The 25,384-nt window shown below is 33.1% G+C and overlaps 1 protein-coding gene and 1 non-coding gene across 2 annotated transcripts in view; both read right to left on the reverse strand.

Moving 5' to 3' along the window:
• The window catches only part of LOC114331294 (chromodomain-helicase-DNA-binding protein 1), a 105,526-nt gene extending 83,817 nt beyond the window's left edge, over nucleotides 1–21,709 (reverse strand). Inside the window, exons 1-2 of the mRNA XM_050663241.1 lie at nucleotides 21,300–21,709; nucleotides 14,278–14,363 (exon numbers count right to left, since the gene is read on the reverse strand). Of these exons, the coding sequence (XP_050519198.1) occupies nucleotides 14,278–14,363 (86 nt within the window). The 5' untranslated portion in view covers nucleotides 21,300–21,709. The remainder of the gene's footprint in view (nucleotides 1–14,277; nucleotides 14,364–21,299) is intronic.
• An 801-nt stretch (nucleotides 21,710–22,510) lies between these two features.
• On the reverse strand, nucleotides 22,511–22,584 carry Trnak-cuu (transfer RNA lysine (anticodon CUU)). Its single transcript has one exon. It is a non-coding gene; the product is annotated as a tRNA-Lys (tRNA).
• Between the last annotated feature and the right edge of the window lie 2,800 nt (nucleotides 22,585–25,384).

Genomic DNA, 25,384 nt, shown 5'->3' on the forward strand with positions numbered 1-25,384 from the left:
ACAAAAATTTCTGCTGGATCTTGTACAGGGGGCTATAAACTTTGATTTGGTCACTTTCTGACTTTCATAATAATGGCTTTTAACCGAGTTATTAAGCCTTGAAAAATGGCTATTTTTGCATTTTTCAAATTTTAAATCGCGTATAACTCGACAACAATCAATTTTAGAGAAAAATCACAAAATACCTTTTTTTGCTCAGAATGATCTAAAAAAATTGTTCGAAGTGAAAAAATTATTTTTGTGAATTGGTCTAAAAAAAATTGTTTAAACAATTTATCGATCAAGGTACTGCCTGGCACCCAGTAGATTTGTTATAAGGACCTCTTTTTGAGTAAGTTTGTGCAAAAAATTCGAATCGGAGCAATTTCACTAACGGGGACGACGATACAGCCTAGACTAATTTGAACATATTCAGTAACATTAATTTAATTTCTAGAATCGGCTGTTTGTGTGAATCAGAATCAACTTTTACTAAATGGCATTGGGAAGAGTATACTTTTCCTAGTTGGAGTCTACTTTTACTAGTAAATGTTGAATATAAATCTTCATTTTATATTTATAATCAACTTTTACTGAAACCAGCCGTTAGAGTCGACTCCAACTAGTTGGAGTCAACTCCAACTGGATAATCAACTTGAACTGTAACATATACAAGCAAAAAAATATGTTATCACAGGATAAAATTTATAAGTTGTTGCTATTCATTTAAATTTGGTTATAAACGAAAAACAGATATTTATTTACGATACTAGACCAGATCCACTTTTAAAAGAGACTGACAAAAATCATGTTGTGTTATTCGTTCAGGATGGTGAAGCGGAGATCGAGTCTGAATCAGATGCTTGGTCTGAAGATTCAGATTCAGATAAAAATGTACCACTGAGCAATTTGGTTAAATAATGTGCTTTCTAGCTTTGAAGTTTCGGTTTTTATACTTACAATAAAGTCTCTTAGTTTAAGTACACTCAAGTCTTAATTAAAAAATATTTTCAAATTTTCCCATTTTTTTCAATTTTTCCAATGGTTTGGAAAAAACCTGTTTTTCCCAATTTTTCCCGTTTTTTTCCGATATGTTAATTCTCCACACCTATACAAATTAGGTAAGGTCAATGAACCATGGTGCAGAAAATGCGAAATGGAAGAAGAGACTCATACACATCATAGTATGACATTGTAATGTGAAGTCAGGCTAGAATTTCCTGGTCAATTGAGGATTGAACCAAAAGAGATCCTAAAACTACAAATAAGGAAACTGTTGGCCTTCATTGAGGCCCCAGGACCCATTAGATTAGAGTTTAATGGAAAAAACAAGGTACGGTACAAAGCTCTTACAACCAAGTGCCAGAGTTTTCCAAATTCAATCATGTTTTTTATTGCCATTTTTAGAAAATTAAGTTTATAAAATATCTGGTAATGTGGAACGGTGACAGATAGATGATGCACAATCTAAATAAACGATAAAATGTAAACTTTTTATGCCTGTCCATCAAAAATAAATTGAGAAGTTAATATTTCAAAATTAGTGAAAGTTTTATTGCGCTGATAATTTGAAGTTACATACTTTCAGAGTGGAAAATTACCAAATGTATATTTTGACAAGAAAAAAAAACCAATCAAAATTCTAGAGAATAAAAAAATTGGGAATATTTTTGACGATAGTATTTTCTGAGAATGACCTACCAAAAGTGCAAAAACCAACACAAAATCTAAGATTTTATTGAATATTAATTAAAACTATCTTAATAATAATTTATGCTTCATCTTTGGGGACAAATAAAAAAACACAATATTCTCATTTTCTCAAAAAATAAAAACTTACAAACTTAAACAAAATGAACATTAATTTGAGTCATAAAAAATTACTCATGAGCCCAAAGTATATGGGTCTTCTTCACAGTTGACGTGCTATGCTAAAGCTACCTAATGTGCTGGAAGTTGTTAAAGCATCTGAAAATCCCTTTCCCCTAGTAATAAAACTTTCTAAATTTCTAAAATAATTTCCAAATTATCGTCTATAGTTCTGAATATCATAGATCATAACTCACTATCAATTTTTAAGTAAAATATCTGTCCATCAATAAAACACAACCTCAACCTCGAACACGACAAATTTTTGGGTGAACTAGTATTTTTTTAATTATCTCTAATATATCCTTCACCCTTAAAGGATGAATCTGCAGTACTTGTTATGAGTATTATTATACGGTACACGACAATTAGACCGAAAGCAGTAGACCGAACTCATTAGACCGAAAAGCACTTTACTGAAACCTCACTACACCGAATAGCATTAGACTGAAATGGTAAATAAATTTAAAAAGTTTGCAGTAAATTATGCTAAGATTTTGCATATGTGTTTATTGTATTTTTTTTGTATTATTTTATATATAGACTGTGTAAATTGTTACTCTGTGCAGTCTGATATGAAATAATTTTCATCCGTTAAACAAATTAGTGAAGGTAAAAATAAATTAAGGGCAGAGTGACGTTAACACCATTTTAACTATTTATAATAACCATCCAAATAACATTTAGTTGTAATTGCATTAGTCTTATCTCTTTTACTGCGACAAATAAAAAGAACTGCTTTTCGGTCTTCTGCTGTTCGGTCTAGTAAGGTTTCGGTAAAGTGCTTTTCGGTCTAATGAGTTCGGTCTACTGCTTTCGGTCTAATGATTTCGGTCTCTTTACAGTAAACCTTATTATACTCATTTCCACTTTCCAGTCGTTTAAAGCAGTTTTAATACCATTGGGACATTTTAAACACTATTATAATGTTTCAGATTTGATTACAAAATAGGGCGTCTACGATGTGCTTATACGTATTTCGAATTCAACTTTTTTTGATCAGAGCACCTGAGTAGAAGCACTGGATCAAATCTTTTCATTCTTTCAGTTTAATTATTAAAATAATTACAAAGGATGCAACCGGCACCATCTATGAATCGTTCCTGCCTCATTTTGACGTACTATGATGATTCTTGTAGTTTGCATACTTACTAGCACAAAATTTACAAGTATAAACTACTATCCTTTCAACTTTTTTCAAATCAAGATGATTTCACACATTACTTTTTGGTTTGGTTATTTTTGCCAATTTACCTAGTAAAATGAGGCTACTTTGTGACACTTTTTTAGGTTTTGTGATGATGTAGTATGTACATACACTTTAGGTTTATTATAATTTTAAAAATACCAACTGAAAGCTCAATCTTTCCTCGTATGTTCAGTGAAAACTATAATGCGCTATATGTTATAGAAATCAAGAAACTGTCAAATTTCTGCGATATTTATATGCCATTCTAACTGGCACAAAGAAAAACCCGTACATTTTGCACATACAATATTTTAGTATTAGATTCAAGCAACATATTGTATTAAAATATAAAACTTTGGTAGAAATATCTTCTAAAAAAGTCAAAGTTTACACGCCAAACTAAAATCACCTGTTTTGACGATGATCAAATCAGCTGTGGCATGACGAGCGAAGTTGCACTAAGAACTTTGGATATTGTTCCCTAGATAGCGCACATAGTCTACTATTGAAACAAAACATTTTAACTATTCCAGCATTTCTAATGGCTCGGCCAAGTTAAAAAGTTTAACTTTAGAGGCCACTGTCACAAAGTAACCACATGTGTCACAAAGTAGCCTCACTTTACGGTATTTAATAAAGGAAAATAATTATTACACTGTCAATCGCTTGTTGTGATGCTTGCACATTATGAAACGATAATATTAACAAATAAAAACCACATTGCAAATTCCCCAGTCTGTTTTATTCGATAACAGTTGTTTCCGATGTAAACCATACTGCTTAAAGCATTTTTAGAAAATTACCAACGAGAATTTTCTCCCTGAGAAAATTCTTTGACTATTGTCGTCTTACATCATTACCTTTGATAATTATTTGTTCATAACGGTCCCTCAGTCACTGCTAGCAAATATATAATGGATACAAAAAAAAAAAAGAATGAAACAAGAAAACATATTTATATGTCTTCTACAACTCACTACACCCATACCTCGCTTTACGGCCTAGATACGTTCCACGAAACATGGCCGCAAAGCGAAATGCCGTATAACGAATCAATTATTCTAATACAAATTCATAAAAATTTAATGGGATCGGTTCAAAATTTGTTAAATATGTTACATGGTTTGTCGTTAAAAATGCATTTTATCTGTTTATTTTATTTAAATCAAAAATGTATACAAAAAAGCACATACACTGGTATATAAAATAATAATAGATTCCAAAACCAAAAATAATCTACAAACTCCAAGCTTTCTTGTTGTATCTCCATATAACGGGTAAATGATTTTTATTTAGTCCTGTAATAGGCCTTGGATTTTCGGACCAATATATTAGAAGTGGTTTTAGTGTAAAATCACTAGTGGCATTTGCACCAACTCGACACATTCGAAAGGAAAGTACTTAGGAGAATACTAGGACCTGTGAGGGAAAACGGAATCTTCAGGAAGTCGATACAACGAGCTTTATCAACTTTATAAGGAAACGCCCCTGTCAGACTTCATTAGAATACAAAGATTGCAGTGGGCCGGACATGTGATAAGAATGGGAGAGGATAGGCTACCAAAATGAGCACTGATAGCTAGAATGCAAGGAAAGAGACTGGTTGGGAAGCCATGAAAGCGCTGGGAAAACACAGTAAACAGCGACGCACAAGCCCTTTTAGGAGTCCGTGTATGGAGAAGAGCAGCCACAGACAGGCAAGGGTGGAGGCAAAAAATAAAGGAGGCCAAGGCTCAATTTGGGCTGTAGTGCCGTAGAAGAAGAAGATTTGCACCAAGTAGCAAAGTTAATCGTTCTTTAGACCATTTATAACCAGGGGCAGATTTTTAGGTTTTTGAAATGTACGTGCAATCAGGCATTTGCTTCCAATAAATTCCTGTTTCGTCTACGTTAAACACTTGTTCAGGTTTATAACCACGTTTTTCAATAATCCCCTTTAAAATGTTGATATTATATTCCTTAGATGCGTCCTCATCTCGTTTTATTTTCAAATTATGTATAAACCAGTTAAAATAGAAAAGAGTGTGCATCGAGATTGCGTTTGCTCGAGAATGACAACATAAGGCCGTTATAGCGGAACATTTTAGGCCGTAAATCGAAACCGTGCCGTAATTGAACAGGGCCGTTATAGCGAAATGCCGTATACAGAGCGGCCGTATAGCGAGGTATGGGTGTAGTTTTAAAATTTAATATTGTCTGCTGTAAAAGCATATTTATAATAATGTCAACATGTCTTGAAATTAGATTTATTTTACTTTACTTAACAAACCTAGAGAGAGAGACATACTTTATTGATACAATGTACCAAAAGGCCATCGACCGAAGTCTTTCAGCCATATATAACAAACCTAAATTTTTACTTTATTAAATATCATTCACCATCATCACAGTGCTACAATCCTTAGGCTGTCCGACCATGAAGCTACTAAAAAGAAACTAAAGTAGTTGGAAACTACAATCACCAACTGGTTACCAACTATAAATCACACACTACGCAACTGAAAATTAATAAAAACTAGTCACTTCTCGATTAAAGCTTTGTAATTAAATACAGTGTTTAAATTTTAAACCTTTATTAAATATTATTGATTGTTATTCTCGCATTAAAAATGTCTAGTGATTCAAGTGATAAAGATCCTTTATTATTATAACAGAAGACACAAAAAGGTCAGAATTATCCATTCAACATATAGTCATATAGGCACAGATGTTTTTCCACCTCTTGTACTAATTTTATATTCAACGCCTATTCTGCCACTTTCGTCATATCGTGTGGTAATTTTAACTAATAAAATAATATTAAAACAAACTAGAAACTAGTCCCTAAGCAACATGCACGTCCAATCGCAGACTGATCACTAACGCATTACAGACCAGTTATTCAGCCCTATTCTGTAACTTTTAACAAATCGAATAGAAATGACCAAGTCGAATCGTAATTACCCAAAATCGGAATGTTTGATATCTATCGCGTCATTTTTGTGTTTGGATCGGTATTCTGTAACTCATATCGTAATCGGAATCTCTGACTTCTATTTCACGCGGTTCTGAGGAGGTGGCAGCCGCGCAGTAACCAGCGAAATTGTGTTCTGTGACCTATTTTGTTACTTGAGATATGACACCGTTGCCATTTCCTCAATGTTTTCATACTTTCTTCATACTATCCTCAAAGTTTTGAGAAGTAAATAAAATATTCGTGTAAATACTGGATGCAAAAAGCTTAAAAGAGGATAAATGGTTTTAAATTAAAGTTAATTAAAATTGATATAAAAAAGAAGATAAACTGATAAATAAAAAAGATAAGTGAAGATAAGAAGTATAAATGCTTTTAAATCAAAGATATTTAAATTGATGTTATTAATTCATTATTATTAATAAATTATTTAAAATTGATATTACTAATAATATGCAATCTTTAAGATTCGATTTCAGTTGAAATAACTGCTAAACAACTTTTCCCAAAAATGGCATCTTTTCTATAATTTGTTCAGGCTATGAGCGTTGACTGATAAATATACAAGTATACTGGTATAATATTTATTTATCAAGCTATTCTTGTGGATTATACCATTGATTGCAATTGTACAAGAAATATACGAACAAAATATGGCAACAATGTGAATGGGAAACACTCAGACGCCAAGTAGCAAATAAATAAGGTTAGGTCCAATTATTCATACTCGTACAACATGTCTAAATGAAATATATATAGTTCTCTAAACAAATAACACCACAGACTAAAAATTAAGCAGCTAAAAAAAGGTACAAATACTATAAATAATTATAAATAAGTAGTATGTAATTAATTATTTTTATATATAAAATATAAACGTCAAAACAAAACAAAATGCGCTTGCGTCAACCAGAATTCCGATAATCGGAATCTCATCTCGACAGGGTAAATGCTGTCGAAGTGATTTCTATTCACATTACGATTGTAGAGATTCCGAAGTAGTTATGGAATACGGATTTGGACTATTTCTATTCGACTTGGTCACTTCTATTCGATTTTACTGACTTCTATCATCGAAATGAGTTACAGAATAGGTATGATTAACTAGTGGCACTGTGTGCAGATACTCATTAAAATACATGGACAGCAAGGAATAGTGAGTTTTTGTGCACACAAATACGTAAACGTAACATATATTTTTGACATATACTCATGCGCATTAATGGTTGAGCTAACGATACGTATTACCTAAAGTAACGCTCATGTACGTTAGGACGCATCCCTATCGAAACGAAAGTTACCGAATGCACAAGAGGATCTTGCCAGATTACCTACCAAATCAACATTTCATCAGCGGACCGCCCGTGTATTGTATAAACATTTAAGGTTATATTGATTTAGTCTATTTGAGTAAATTATTCTTTGTTTGTTATTGGAAATTGGCACTTCATAATAGATTAAAGGGGGTATGGTTTGAAATCAACATCTCACACAGCACATTTTTGTAAATTTTTTTCAAAGCTATGGTAGAATTATTTTATTTTTAAATTAAATAAACATATTAAGTACAATTACAAGAATATTTAAGAAAAAATTCAATCCAAAATATTAAAAAATAAGCCATTGGTGACAAATTTTGGCAGGCAGCTCAAAAAAAAATGGATTTTGCGGTGGACATCAGAACTCTTCACTGGATCATACGAAACAAAAAATTCAAAAAGATTTAATTAGCTTATTGAGTTTCACGAGGTAACAACGTCGAGTTTTTTTATTTTTAATGATTTTTGAATTTTTGGTAACACTCAGAAGCCAAAAATACGAAATTTTTGATAAAAATGTGAACACCAACAGATTTATTATTGTTGAACAAAAATTAAGCATAAAACGAAAAATATCTCGACTTTGTTACCTCACGAAATGTCTAAATAAAATCTAAGCAAAATTTCAGGCAGATCGGTCAAGTAGTTTTTCAGTTACAATGTCCACAGCATTTGAAAAAGCAGCTTTGAGAAAAATGCGTTTAAAGTTTTGACAACTGCATCTTCATCTTCTTATTTGTCTGAAAAATCGTAAGTGATGAACATTGGAATATATTTTTTGAATTGCGGAGTAATCTACAAAAGAGAAGGCGAACAGTTGTTTAACGTTTCTCACTACGCTCAAGCGTGCTGGCGCGAAGCTGCGGCAAAGTGGGTCGAAGGTAGGGATATTCAACACTCTGTATCTCGGGTAATTTTACTCCGATCAATCTGAAATTTTCAGAGAGTATTCTTGGAAGTGTGCACTTTTATTTGAAATAATAAAAAAATTAAATATTTCAAACCATACCCCCCCCCTTAAAATTTGATTGTTTTTGAAGATATTCTTCTTTAGCGGCGAATCGATGAGGGTAAAATTTGATTAATCCGCGCGCATGCGCACACCGACAGTATGGTATTAGTTGTTATACGGGCTCTGATTGGGTGTTGAAATTTTGAAATTATCTGTCAATAATTGTTCAATATGGAGGTTATCGGTAAACAAAAATATTGTATAATATTAGTTTTTATTGATGTGTGGACAGAAATAAAATCAAATTTATAATTATAGTGACTTTTTAAATAGTTTTGAAAAGCCGCAGGTACGTAATTCTAAATGTTTCAGTTGGAAATACCTAATAGTTTCAATACCTATCTATTTGGAAAATGTAAACAAAATAATGTAGTTACCTATTAGTAGGCAATGCTTTAATTTACATAATCTTATTACGAACAAACTTTCTACAAATCTTCATCTCATATATCGTTTTCTTACTCTATATTTTGCTGTATTTTATTTCGACAAAAATCAAACTAATAATTTTATTAAATTCATATAAATTTATGGTGTAAACGTTTAGTTTGTGTATATTCCCACATGACGTATACGAGAGTTTGGTGCAGTTTGAAATGGCGTCAACTTTCGTACGGCGCGGTAGACTTGAAGTGGGTTCAAGCCCCAAGCAAGTTATTATTTTTTTATTTTTTCTTTATAGATTTTATGATTGTAAGTATATTATTATATAATTTTTGAAGATATTCTTCTTTTTTGAAAGTGGTAGATAAGAAAGTTAGTTTGATTTTTAAATAAAATAAGTACAAATAACCTTTTAAGTATATTTACTTCGTTTAAATTACCTATTATATAATAGAAGAATATCTTATTACGTGCGTACAAAGTACACACATTCTTTTTTTAAGTTGTCTATTAATAAAGCAAAACAAATAAATCTTGTATTTAAGAAATACAGTGATCACCACAATAAATAGATAAACAAATGACCCAATTTCAGTAAAATTTTCAAATAAATATGAACAAATTATTTACATTTTACTGGAATTCTGATGTAAGTACAATTTTACAACTAAAAAGTAGGTATAAACAAAAATAAAAAATTTAAAACTACGGAAAAATAATATTTTTATATTTAAATAGAAGCAATTAAAACCATACAATTTTATCATTCACATGTATCTTTTTTTACATTTGTATATTAATTGTATATTGTGTGAACATTGTTTTATTTTTTTAATGTCAACGGAATTTAAAAATGACTTTACGTTACGTTAGTGCTTTATGTATAGGGAGATACGTTACGTTAGGCAGTTACAAAAACTCCCTAATAAGCAACTGACTGGTAACTTAAGTATACAACTGGTTTCCTTTTAGTAACTTCATGTGAGGGTGGCCTTAGAAAACCTTGACCTACTCAATCTACACTATTTAGAATTTAGATAATTGTTATAAAGTGTGTATTTGGATTCCGAGCAGTAAAGACGTACCATATCGCTCTCGAGATCCAAGTTCCAAGTTTTTGTGCCGGTCTCGGCTATCGGCCGGGACTAGTTTATGGTAATTAGTGAAATAATAATTAAAAAACGATTTGAGTGATTAATTCTAAATTACTATTTATGTGATTAATTTTTAACTCAGTGGCGTACTATATTAAGGAAATGTACCACCAAAATCAAGTGCCAAATGGGGGGTTGTATAATGTGCCCCAAATATATACACAGCCTCAACAACCTCCAGTAATATCGCCCCCATTTTATGGATTCCCGAGCAGCCAACAGACAACAAACCAATATATCCCGCCTACTCCATTCCCAAACAATAATCACCAATATAACCAAAACCTCCCTGCACCTCAAATGGATCAACCAAATACATCAAATGCTTCCCAATACATCCTCAGTGGAGAGGAACTTGTCATGGAAAACTCAAGCGATGAAGACGACGAAACCATAGAAAATGTCCATGATTGGCAAACAGTCAAAAAAATTACAAAAAAAAGAAAAGCAAACCCCAAAGATGATAACACAACAACAATGCAAGTGAGTACAAACAACAGATTTGAACCATTAGAAAACCTAACTGATAATAATAACACACCAGTAACACCTAAACCTCCACCTATATTTATTTATGGGGTAAATGATATCAAAAAGATGACTGAAAACCTATCGACAGTCATTAAAGCAGAAGACTACCAGTCGAAAGCTCTCCCAAATGACACAATAAAAATAAACACAAAAACTATTGAGTCATACAGAAAACTTATACAGCATTTAAATAGTAGCAAAATAGTTCACCACACATACCAAGCAAAACAAGATAGAGCTTATAGGGTAGTTATAAGAAATTTACACCACTCGATGCCAGTTGAAGAAATAAAAAGTGAACTAGCTAAATCAGGGCATACTGTCCGTAATATCATTAACGTATTACACAGAGTCAATAAATCACCACTGTCAATGTTCTATGTGGACCTAGAACCGAAAGAAAACAACAAACACATCTATACACTGGATTCTATCGGCAATATGAAAGTCAGCTTTGAACCTCCTCACAGAAAGAAAAATATAACACAGTGTCAGCGCTGTCAACGTTATGGACACACAAAAGCGTATTGTACAAGACCTTACGCATGCGTGAAATGTGGAGGAAGTCATCCGACGCCAGAATGTACAAAACCCAGAAATACACCAGCAAAATGTGCCCTGTGTAACGGAGAACACACTGCAAACTATAAAGGCTGCGTAATTTACAAGGACTTGCAAAATGTAAGAAATAATAGACAACGCGGAAATCAGTCAACCCATAATAATCAGAACCCACATCAAAATGTTAACCCAGCACCAACTTCACAGTATCAGAGTCAACAATCACAGTACCAACAACAGAATGGAACCCAATCCTATGCCCAAGCAGTAAGAGCAGGAAATCAAGTAGCTGACATAGGGTCTCAGATGAACTTATTCTTAAACGAATTTAAAGCAATGTTCACCCAACTAATGAATCAAAACAGCATGATCCTTACCACGCTAACAACATTAATTAATAAAATTCATTAGATCTGTTCGAATAGCCGAATGGAACGCAAATGGTTTAGCAAACCATAAAGCAGAAGTAATCCAATTCCTAGAGGACAACATAATAGACATCCTCTTTGTATCCGAAACGCATTTCACAGAAAGAAGCGTAATTAAAATACCTCAATACTCAGTCTACCACACTAGTCACCCAGATGGAACAGCCCATGGAGGATCTGCAATAATTATAAGGAACAATATACAACATCATCAAATGCTGGAACATAAAACAGATAAGCTACAAGCAACAATACTTAATATAAATGCCAGGCCTTGGAACTTCGAAATTGCTGCAATATATAGCCCTCCTAGACATAGAATCACAACTGAAGAATACGAAGAACTATTCAACAAGCTAGGTAACAAATTCATTGTTGGAGGTGATTGGAATGCTAAGCATACGAATTGGGGTTCACGACTCATTACACCAAAAGGCAGAAGCCTACTAGATGCCATCAACAACACAAACTGCACCTACTTATCGACGGGACAACCAACGTACTGGCCGTCCGATACAAATAGACTACCAGATCTACTCGACTTCTTTATCCTAAAAGGAATTGCAGCAAACTACACAAACATAGAAGCAAGTTGGGATCTCTCGTCTGACCACACACCAATCCTAGCAACAATCAGCACCCACATAATCAAACGACCTGAAATACCCAAGTTGACTTCCCCTAAAACTAATTGGTGTGAATTCAAGTACCAGCTTGACACGAATATAAATCTTGGAATCAGACTCAAAGAAAAAGATGACATAGATAAGGCTATAAACCACTTCACCTGTCAAATTCAGCAAGCTGCATATCGAGCTACACCATCAACTCCAAAGCAAGAAAACAAAAATACCACTTCGAATTATATTAGACAACTAATAGTCGAAAAACGAAGAGCAAGAGGTAGATGGCAAAGAAGCCGCAACATTAATGACAAACACGAATATAAACGATTAACCAGACAATTAAAAACAGCGCTAAATGAAGCACGCAATGCCACATTTGAACACTACATTAGTACCTTGTCTAAAGAAGATCACTCAATATGGAAGGCAACAAAACACTTAAAGAGACCTACAGAACACAACTCGCCAATTAAGAAAGATGATGGTACTTGGGGAAGATCAGACGAGGAAAAAGCTTCAGCATTTGCAGAATACTTAGCTGGTATTTTTAAAGAACACCAAGTAGAGAATAATGATGATGGAAACTTAATAAGAGACTTCCTGGATAGTGCTTGCCCTATGACGCTTCCAATAACACCATTCAATACATCAGAAGTTAAACTAGAAATAGAAAAATGCAATAACCACAAAGCACCTGGATTTGACCTAATAACAGGATTAATACTGAAACATCTTCCGAGAAGAGCATTGGTCATGCTAACTACAATATACAATAGTGCAATCAGACTGACATATTTCCCAATCACATGGAAATTTGCGCAAATAATAATGATTCACAAACCGGGTAAACCTCCAAATAAAACATCATCCTATCGGCCAATCAGCTTGTTGCCGATAATGTCTAAGATCTTCGAAAGACTACTACTTGGTAGACTGAAGAATGACATTAACCTAGATGTAGAAATACCCACACACCAGTTTGGTTTTAGAGAGAGACACTCCACAACACAACAGACTCATAGAATTATAACAAAAATCCTTACTGCTATTGAGGAAAAAAAATATTGCACAGCGGCATTCTTAGATGTAGAAAAGGCATTTGATAGAGTATGGCATACTGGACTTTTATACAAACTCAAATGTATTCTTCCAACCCCCTACTACCTAATCATGAAATCCTACATTGAAGATCGTTACTTCCAAGTAAAATATAACACAGCAACTTCCACATATTTTCCCATTAAATCAGGTGTACCACAGGGTAGTGTCCTGGGCCCTCTCCTTTACCTATTATTTACCGCAGATATCCCAACCACTGAAACAACCCAAATCTCAACATTCGCTGATGACACCACCATAATCGCTGTCAATGAGGACCCTATTATCGCGTCTGCACAACTGCAAAACCACCTTGACCAATTGGGAACATGGCTCAACAAATGGAAGGTGAAAGTAAATGAAACGAAGTCAACCCAAGTTACATTTACAAACCGAAGAGATGTATGCCCAACAATAACACTAAATGATACACAATTACCAGTCAGCACACAAGTCAAATATTTGGGACTAACCCTTGACAAAAGATTAACATGGAAGCCGCACATCCAAGCCAAGAAAACCCAGATCAACATCAAAATACGACAAATGAGCTGGCTTATTGGTCGAAAATCAAAACTCAATATTGAAAATAAACTGCTCCTGTATAAAACTATGATAAAACCAATTTGGACCTATGGTGTTCAACTCTGGGGATGCTCAAAGCCATCAAATATCAAGATAATACAAAGAGTCCAATCAAAAATATTGAGGATGATATTCAACGCACCCTGGTATGTAAGCAATAAAACCCTACACGAGGACTCAGCTACACCCTTGGTAGAGGAAGAAATTCCAAGGATCACAAAGAGCTACCTTGATGGACTGAGAAGTCATCCAAATGATGAAGCAAGACTGCTGAACACTCCTCCCGAATTCGCAAGACGACTGAAGAAACTATGGCCAACAGATTTAATAAATTAAATATATACATATTGTGATCAAATGTAAAAAATTATAATAGGAGGGTTGCCACAGGGCAGCTTCTCCCTCATGTATTTAACATTCAAACTATTTGCTTATAGCTTCGATGAAGCAGATTGTAAATGAAAATATGTAATAAAAAAAAAAGATAATTGTTATAAATTTTGGGTACTGATATTTATGAAATCAGGTGTAACATGTCATTCATATATTTATAATGAGAATCAATAGTCTTTAAAGTTATATCACTTACCTTCCAGAGTTGTTACTGGAATCACTTTTGCTCTCATTTTCTGAACCGGAACCAGAAGCTGAATTTTCCGACTCTGAGCCTTCCATCTGTATGAGGAAAAATAAGTTTATGAGAGTGACTTCGATAGAAAAATATCAAATACAAAAAGGTCCCTACAGAAAAACCAAAATACTATAAAAACGTTAACATTGAATTAAAAAACTTCTGTTGTAATTGATATAAATGTTTAATTAAAAATCCAAATGGTTAATGGATTACGATATTAGTTCAGGAACGAACATTTTCAGACTTATCAGTCCACTTTGAAGTCACCTTCATATTTCTATCACCCATACATTAACCCTTAAACGCCCAAGGGTGGGTAAAAAATGTCCACCTAATGCGTATTCCCTTGTAACATATTTATTACATTTTTAAAATTTTTTTAAAAATTATTTATTGTTAAAAAGATATCCCTTTATCGAATGTTAATTTGGTTCTACCGATATTTTTGAAAATAAAAGTAGCATCTTGAGTTAAATATGGGTGGGCATAAAAAGTACACCCTTGGTAAAACTTGTTCCTAAAGGTTTCTATATAATTTCTCGTTGGTAGGAAGACAATCCATATAATTATCGATGTATAATTACATAATATACATAATTATCCGCCAATGAGGAGGCTGAAAGGAAGAATGTGGAGAAAGTCGACAAATCTGAATTATTGGCTTTTACTTGTATGTTAATTTTGATGTACATTGTAATTTTGTTGTAAGGTTTGTAAATTGTTTATATTAATATTTTAGAAGATGCTGTGTTTATTAAGCATAGGATTCTTAAGTTTAATCCATTTCCAACACCTCTCAATAAATATATTAGCTATTTTCGAGGTGGACATTTTTTACCCACCCTTGGGCGTACATGGAACCTAAAAAAGGTTGGGCGTTTAAGGGTTAAAGTGAAGGTATCAATGTTTAAGAAATTTAATATGGCCGCTTTATCATCCATAAATACTTGTAGTATGTTAACAAGTTGTAAATTAGTCATTATTGAACTTAATGTAAACAGTTGCATATTAGTACAGTTAAAATAATTAGACAATAAATATGAATAAAGAAAAAATAAACTTTTTTTTCTACTTTTAATGACAAAAGAATAGAGGTCATTGGCAAAACCAAATTCAAAATTATTCTGCACATTATATTTGAAGCATCATTTGGTTAGAACGTCTCATTTTTGTTGTAAAAAAATATATTAATTTGTCTGGACTAAAGGTGGTATTTGTTTGAATTATACCCACGCACCGTAGGTCCAGGAGTCAACTGTACTTTCTAATAACTGCAAAACCAAACATTGGATGAGTTTAAATTATAGACTGCATACTTAAAAGTATTAAATTAATTGACATAAAGTTATGAAAATGGATATAGCTATATGGGAACATGATGTGTCCCTACTCAAAATAGCAATTACAGCTGTCTTGGAATGCAATAGCCTGCCAACTTATATCCATTTTCATTAACTTATGTCGTTTAGTTTAATATTTTTAAGTATGTAGTCTACAATTTCCAACCACCATTTGGTTTTGCAGTTATTAGCGCAAGTACCTCAAAGTTCACAGAAGATAGACTGATAAGTTTGAAAGCGTTCCTTCTGGACAACTATTGTAATTCATTTGGTTTTTTAATTTGATTTTTAATTAAATACTAAGTTGTTTATTTCAATGTTAAGGTTTTTTTAACTAAATCGTATACAGACAGATCAGCTGCCCCAAGTAGAAACACTGTATATCCATGTTTTTCAAAATCACTTTTATTGCATTTTTGGATTTAGGGTGTTGTTATCTACCATTTACCAAGGAAAAAAATAAAAAATGAGTAGAACCGCAATTTACATTGCTATGAAACACATTACAGTGGAACCTCATTTATCCGTCTCTTCATTAACCATCACCTCTGTTAACCGTCAGGGCACATACACACGTTGTATTGACTACATAAGCAAAAATTTAAATGTAAAGAAATAAAAAAAAAGTTAATTTGATTTGTGATGAGGACACAAACGGCTGCTATCCATTGCTGACAGAGAGAGAGAGAGAGAGAGAAAATTTATTGTTTCTAAAAATGAGTTAACATTTATAAAACACGTGGTATAGTACAAACACAGTACAAGATACATTAAATACTAACTATAAAACTTCCATAATAAAAAAAAATAAAAAAAGCCATCAAATAGCGCAACTGTCCTCAAAAAATTCCTCGATACTATAGTAACACTTAGATAATAAAAACTTCTTGATTGCTCTTCGGAATACAAAAATATTGCTTGAGGATCTTATGTTGAGTGGTAGGTGATTAAACACTTTCTTTCCAGTGTAAATAAATGATTTTTTAATTAGTGTAGAAGAGGGAATTGGAAGTGGAATAACGTAAGTTAGACGAGTGTTATAAAGGGAATCTGTCCGAATATCCTCTTTATGTTTCTTAAAAATTAAGCATGCTAATTCAACGATATATATGCAGGGAAGTGTCAAGATACCATGTTTCCGGAACAGAGGCCTGCATGATGTACCAAACTTGACCCTGCATAAATATCTAAGTGCTCTCTTTTGTAGCATAAAGATTCTACTGAAATGATGAAGAGAACAGCTACCCCAAAAGGCAATACCGTATCTCAAATTAGATTCAATCAGGGCCACATAAACACTTTTTGCAATCTTGAAATCCAAATGGTGTGCAACTGATTTGACAGCAAAGCAACCCGATGATATCTTTTTGCTTAAATATACAGTGTGTTGCTCAAACTTAAGTTTATTGTCAATATAGAGACCTAAAAATTTGTTAACAGTATCAGAACAAATGCCTTCATTACCCAGAGTAATATTGTTTAGATCATTCTTAAAAGAAATTAATTTGGTTTTTGAAAAATTAAATGTCAAATGATTAGCTTTGCACCACTCTAAGATTTTTAGCATATCACTACTAATAATCTTGTTCAGTACCTTAGAGTCCTTGTTTTGCCATAAAATTGTGGTATCGTCTGCAAATATAGTAAACTGGCCATTAATATCGAGGTTAATTATGTCATTAAAATAGATCAAGAAAAAGATAGGACCCAAGACAGAGCCTTGAGGTACGCCACAATTAATAAAGATATTACTAGAATAGCGCTCATTGATTGATACAGACTGGCATCTGTCTTCCAAGTATGAACTGAACCACTTTAGAGTAGTGCCTCTAAAACCATATCTTTCCAGTTTATTTAAAAGTATTTTGTGATTGACACAGTCAAAGGCTTTAGATAGATCACAGAAAACTGCAGCAGCAACGTAATCGTTATTTAAGTCTAAGTATAGCTTTTCCATGAATTCGAAGATGGCATCATATGTACTTTTCAATGACTGGAAACCGAATTGGCAAGAAGAAAGTAAATAGTGTTTTTGTAAGAACGTCATCATTCGGATTTTGACCAATTTTTCTACAATCTTTGAAAGCGATGGTAACAAAGAGATAGGACGATAATTAGCAGGTAAATCGTGGTCACCACCTTTATATAAAGGAATAACCTTAGCACATTTTAAACAATCGCTAAAGTGACCTGTTGAAAAAGATGTGTTAATTGCGTCCGCTATGGTCAGGAACATGATCAGGAAGATGGGATAATACCTTAGATGGGATATCATCCCAAACAGATAAAGAAATCGTTGAAATGGCAACAAAGGCGGACCAAACAGATTCAGAAACTGACACAGACTTGGAATTTGACTGTAGATATGTTGATGAACCTATTGTAGCTGACAAAGATTTGCGTAAATAATCTAGAGAAGCTGCATCGCACATGCAATAATTCATCGAGTGTTATTCTCAACAAGAAGAAGCCAATAAAGTAGATTGCATGATCTTATGCCGACTAAGAAATTCAGCTGTCGCAAAATGTGAAGCAACAGCCAAACAAACAAAGATTTCAGAATATTTTAAATTGATTCGATTGTACGAACAGAAATCCCTCTTATATTGTGAAACAAAACATACAAATGAAATTTGAGAGTTGTACCGTGAATTTTTAATTTTTTTTAATGTTCTATTAACCGTCTTTTCGATTATCCGTCATACCCTTGGTCCGGTGCCCTGACGGATAATAGAGGTTCTACTGTATATCCCATTCCATCTTCACTTCATCACTTTACGTTTTCTACTCTGGTGAACATTTTTCGACTTGGCGCTTACAGTGTTTCTACTTGAGACAGCCAAGATATTAGGAACTATCCTGAATCAACCCAAATACTATAGTTTACACCTCAGAAAAAAAAACAAATTCCTTTTGATGACAAAACACCCAAAAAATGTACTTGCTTTTAACTATAACAACAATTTTTAGACCATTTCAGACATACTTTTCAATGTTACTAACTAAAATCACATTACGGGGACCATGTTTAATACCCGAAACTTACAAGTGAACCATTAAGAATAAAGATCAATAATACTAGCTCATTCCTTTATCCATACTATTAAATTAAAAATAGGTCTCCACAGAGAACTCAAAAGAGTTCCCCTTAAAAACAAAACACACAAAAATATACCACAATAAAATACAATTTAATAAATCCTACTCAAATGTCGAACAACTTTTAATGATAATTGCCCAAAAATGTACGAGCTTTCAACTATAACAACCAACAAATAACCATTTCAGACATTCTTTTCAATTTTACTAATCAAAATGATATCAGGGGGGCATCACATTTTAATACCTGAAACTTATAGTGAATCATTACGAATAAGGAACAATAACTCCTTCCTTTACCCTTGCTATTAAATTAAAAATAGGTTCCCATAGAGAGCAAAAAATTGATTCCCTTAAAACAAAACAAACCCACACAAAAATATAACACTTTTGTTAAATTTTATAAATCCTACGAATATATCGGAACAACTTTTGATGATAATTACCCAAAAAAAGTACTTGATTTCAACTATAACAACTCGCAAAAAACAGTTTTAGATCACTTCGGACATTCTTTTTAATTAACTGATTCCCTTTAAAACAAAAACCCACACAAAAATATACCACTTTTGGTAAATTTTATAAATCCTACGAATATATCGTAACAACTTTTGATGATAATTATCCAAAAAAAGTACTTGATTTCAACTATAACAACTCACAAAAAACAGTTTTAGATCACTTCGGACATTCTTTTTAATTTTACAACTAAAATGACATCACAGGTGGCATCGTAATTAAATATTCAAATGTCGAACAACTTTTGATGATAATTGCCCAAAAAATGTACTTCATTTCAACTGTAACAACCCACAAAAATCATTTTTTGACCATATTAGACATTCTTTTTAATTATTAATTAAAATGACATCACAGGGGGGCATCATATTTCTCTGAATATACAAGAGGAGCATTATGAATCGAGAAAAAAGAACCTTACTCCTTCCTTTATCCTTAATATTACATTCAAAATATGTTCCCATAGAGAACACAAAACAGTTTGCTCTTAAAACCAAAACATATCCACATCAAAATATACCAATTTTATTAAATTTTTATAAATCCTACCCGAATAATAACCAATTTTTGAGAATAAATATCCAAAATACATATTTCCTTTCAACTAAAACATACCACAAAAGATATTTTTGACCATCTTACACATTTTTTCAATTATACTAATTAAACTATCACAGGGGGGCATCACGTTACATACTCTAAACACACATCTAAACCATTATCAACAGTAAAAATTGATACCTGATACATACCTTGACCATTTACACTAAAATCTGAGTCAACAATGTATAAATATGCCCCCTACACAACCCCCCATAATTTAAGAATAAACTAAATGTGATGATTATGAAAAGATTTATTCAGCTAACATTCTAAAAATAAAATTAGTGATGCCGTAATGTACATTTTTTCTTAATTTCGATAAATAGGGTGAGGGGACCACAATGAATTATCTACCCCCCTAACAAGAATTAAAACAAAAAATAAATCTGGGCTATTATGAAAAAGTTTACTCCTTAAAAGGCTTGAAAATACAAGACGAAGGACACAAAATGATTTCCTACTGTACATTTTTGCTATTTATGGGATTAAAAGGGTAAGGGGGTTACAAAAAATTGTTACAACATAAAGTAAACTCTTATTTACAAACAATATTAGTACCTACCCCCCTCATAGTTTACCTCATTACATAATACGTACAACAGATGCCATGTGTTAACAGGAAAATATGTGGTAGAAGCCCATTTAAACAACCCCCCCAACGACAATTAAAAGCAAAAAATTGATCTGGTTATTATGAAAAGGTTTACTCTTTAAAAGGCTTGAAAATCCAAGTACACAAAATGACTTCCTAATGTACATTTTTGCTATTTATTGAATGAAAAGGGTTAGGGGTTTACAACAAATTGTTATAACATAAGTAAACTCTCATTTAGACACAAGATTAGACCTACTCTACTCATAGTTTACTTGATTACATAATACCTACAGCAGATCCTATGGGTTAACAAAGAAACTATGTACCAAATGACCCCCAAACAACCCCCTAAACCTAAAATATGAGCAAAAGTAATCCTGGTGGTGTTGAGAAGGTTTCCTCTGTACCAAGGCCTAAAATCCAACATAAATTGTACATAATACGATACCCTCGTGTATGTAAACATGTATAACATCAATAAAGGTAGTAGCATCAAAAGATAGAGTTAACTTTAGGCCAAAATTACTCAAAAGGGTCCACTTTAAAAATTCAAATTTTCGGCATGAGGGGATGAACAAAGGATCAATTAATGGAAATCTATTGAGAAAAGGTTGGAACACAGTGCCCTAATACCCCAAACAATCAAAAGAACTTAGTAAACAAATATAATCAAAGAAATTGAAAAGAATATGTTACATGTAATACGAACCACGCCCTTGAGTTCACATTGAGATCTTGCCTAAAGGACAACCCCAAACATAAGAAGATATTAATTTACACAAAAAGAAGTAAATAATTTAATATTTAATAGGTTAACTTACCTCTTGTATTTTGTTGCTGAATTTTTCTGATTTTTAGACTTTTCTGCTAAAAAATTACTTTTAAAACAATTGAATAAATAGTATAAACATCCCTCGATGTCACCATAACGTTAAAACAACTAAATATTTACCCAAAGTTAGTTAAAACCACTTTTGAATTTTATACTCGAATCATTCAATTGCACCGTAAGCCGCCATTTTGTACTCACGAAGAAAAGAAATTTAATATTTTAGTTCACCGTAAAAATATGTATGTCTATTTAGTCACAAATTAATTTAAAAATTGTTAAACTTAGGTTAGAATACCTTAATTCACCAATGTATAGGGTTAAGTTTATTATTTGACGGATCACAAATCAACGCAAATGTAATTCGTAGCCATGTTTTAATTTTTGCTGAAACGACACAACGTACGGGAATGCGCAACGTTAGCAAAGTGGTGGGGGGACGAGATGGTGACGATATTCCATGGCCGTAGAGATAAGTGTGCTTACGGTACAAATTTCCGTAATATGAGAAATACTACACAGAGGGAGACGTAGACAGTTGCCGACCAATCAGAAAAAGGTATAACTTGACATCCGTTTCCGCCAAAAATTGTACAAAATTTAAAATATATTCTACGATGAATAATAAATTAAAATATTAGACTAGTATCAGTTTCAAACTAAACAATCATAAAAACTAAGAATTTGATGAGTTATTTTCTATAAAAATTTATAAGATCATTTAAATGTTTTCTTTTAGTTTTATTCACAAATTGCTGACTGCACCATAATAATACACGACATGGACTCAAATCATAATCCACGAAATGGAGTCCATGATGAAAACTTTTAACTGTGAAGTATAGGCAGTTTACAGGATTTACTGTAAATGTTGTTAACGGAAAAGAAAAGGGTAGATTATTAGTTTATATAAAATATATTAGTCTATTAAATAATAACTGGTTAAAATGAAGTAAATAATCGTGAGTTATAAGATGGAATCCCTTTGACGGAAAAATGTTATTTATGGCTGCCACAAGATCGAGTGTTTCCAAATTAGGGAAATATAAAACAAGAAAATTAAGAGGGAAAATGAAAAACCTACAGAACGAGATCATTATATAATTGAATGCTGTTATGACAATACATAACTGATCAATGTTTATTTTACATTTCTTAATAGCTGACTGTATTGTAGAATCTTATCGACACACTGTAAAATCTTGACTCTGGTGAGGTTCGAACTCACAGTCTCTGCATTAAGAACACAGCGCTTTATCCAATTAAGCCACAGAGCCGTTAAGATTTGGTATCGAAGATGCTACAATCGTTCATGTAGTTTAAAATTAGTTTCATTATGCAAAACATAACAGCATGTAGCTAAAAAAGAGACAAATCTCATTGGAACATCAGTTTAAATAATAGCAGAATTTGAAATCTTCGAATGTAAGATGTCTTTTTGCAAAATATGATAACATTGAGTTGTTCACGTGCAGAATAAACAGTATACAAAGATTTAAAAAAGTATGTATTGAAGTCATAAAAATGTTCTAAATAGCAATGATTTCGATGGGAAAAAAGTGAAAAAGAATGTATTAATGATACAAAGACTAGTTGCTGATAAGGCATCAACAAGAATTGTTCCGTACTATCAAGATTTTGAATTGGTTGATTAGTGATGAATTTCATAAAGGTAGCTAGACAAGATCAAAAAGAGCAGTATGGTTTTGATTTACAAAAGTGAAATAGAATGTACCGATATTATATAAACTGTATTTGCTGACAGGCATCAACAAAAACTGTTCGGTACTATCAAGATTTTGAAATTTGGTTGGCGTAGCCTATAAAAACTACATTTACTGACAAGGGATCAACAAGAAATGTTCGGTACTATCAAGATTTTAAAACTTCGTTGTTGAAGTAGCCTTAGTGATGAGTTTCATAAATATCGACCAACAAGATCAAAGAGAGCAGCAAGATTTCAATCAGAAATGTGAAAAAGAATGTATAGATAGATGATATAAAAACTGCATTTGTTGAAATGTTTCAGCAAAAAGAATTGTTTTATCCTGGTACTACCTGAAGAACTGGTACTATCAAGCAAGATCAGAAAGGGCAGCAAGATTTCAATTAAAAAAATTGAAATACGATGTATCGAGAATAGAAAACTAATTTGTTGACAAGGCTTCAACAAGAAGAACTTTTCAGTACTATCAAGATTTTGAAAATTTGGTTGGAGTAGCCCTAGTGAAAAATTTCATAAAGATCGACCAGCAAGATCAAATTGACAAGAGATCAAAGGAACTGTTCGGTACTATCAAGATTTTGAAATTTGGTTGGAAGTAGCTGTTTAGGCAATACGTAAAGTATCCTTAACAATAGTAACCTATACTTATTGTACGGTTATAGAGTATATTCCCATAGGTAAGCTGGTTAAGAGTAGATAACGATTTTTCATATGTAATTTAAAGTATTATCTGCATAAATGGCACAAAGAATATTTGCTACGAGAGGTATATGGTTCAAAATGCATACAGTATCACGACTAATAAGTTATGTTCACATACATGTAGAGTACTTACAGTTTTATTCCTTGATGACGTGTCACATCAGAGCTCTGATTGAATTCCATAATCCATTTGGTTCATTTGTAAGGCACTCACTAATACGCTAAATAAATCATCGTCGATAATACTGAGCAGATTGAATTATCTGAGCGGTATAAAACGATAGCAAAAAAAACCGGTAAAATGCGGCCTTTTTACGAATAGCGGGAGCGTCGATAGATTAGAGATGATTCTCGTTAGGAAGCTTTTGACGATCTGCCCCGGCGAGGGGTTCAAATGCGAGTCTCAACAATAACCTGGAGTTTCCAGAAAGGTTACATAAATACTACTTGAATTTTAAGTAATCAGTAGTACAGGGGCGTAACTAATTATTTTAGTGAGCCGTGTATAATATATTTATTGTACATATTGCCGGGGGCGACAGGCGAGAGAGATGGCCTATATCACCTCGAAGAGAGGGGATTGGCAAAGATGTGCACAACGATAAGAAATGTTTGAAGAAATTAGAGTTTATATACACAAGGGGTAACAACGATAAAATGGAGGAAAACGATAAGTTTTCCCCCTAGGGATAGATTTTAATCTTCCAGGGGAATCACAGCGATTTTCGTAATACCACGAAGAAAATCACCGTGAGTAGTGTGAATCTTGACAGTACGAACTAGACCATCCTTACCAGGCAATACATCTATTACCCTGGCAGTTGGCCATAAGAGTGGAGGAGTACCATCCTCCTTCAACAGAACCAAATCCCCGATCTTGACAGGGTCAGTAGGGTCGGTCCATTTATTTCTTTGCTGCAGGAGGCAAAGATAGTCTTTTTTCCACAATTTCCAAAATTGCTGTTGAATTTTACTAATACGCTGAAAAAGATTCAACCTATTTTCAGGTATCTCTGAAACACTTGGTTCAGGGGGCGCGGTTAAACTTCTTTGAACTAAGAAGTGAGCTGGAGATAGGAAAGCGAAGTCATTGGCGTCAGACGACATCCTAGTGATGGGTCTCGAATTTAGAATAGCCTCGATTTGGCATAATACTGTGTTAAACACTTCAAAGGTGAAGTGGGAATTTCCTATAATTCGATAGAGGTGATACTTCACACTCTTTATTCCTACCTCATGGAGGCCGAATTGATGGGGGTTGCGGGGAACACCCATCTTGAAAGTTATGGAGTTTTGAGTACAGAATTCCTTAATCTGTTCCGAATTATTTTGATTTAAGAAAAAATCATAGAATTCGCGCATTTCATTTTTTGCCCCATGGAAATTTGTGGCATTGTCGCTCCAAATAATACTGGGCGTGGATCTTCTGGCAATAAACCTTTTCAGAGTAAGAATATAGGCTTCTGCGCTTAATCCTGTGACGAGTTCGATATGAACACATTTAGTGCTCATGCAAATGAAATAGGCTACGTATGCTTTGTAAAGCGGTGCCTTCCTCAAATGTGAGGACTTAATTAAGAAGAACCCCCCATAGTCCACTGAGACGACTTGGAAGGGTCTAGTGGGGAGTACACGATCGGGATGCATAT

The sequence above is a fragment of the Diabrotica virgifera genome, chromosome 10 (genome assembly GCF_917563875.1).
Source record: "Diabrotica virgifera virgifera chromosome 10, PGI_DIABVI_V3a".
In the NCBI taxonomy this organism is placed as follows: Eukaryota; Metazoa; Arthropoda; class Insecta; order Coleoptera; family Chrysomelidae; genus Diabrotica; species Diabrotica virgifera.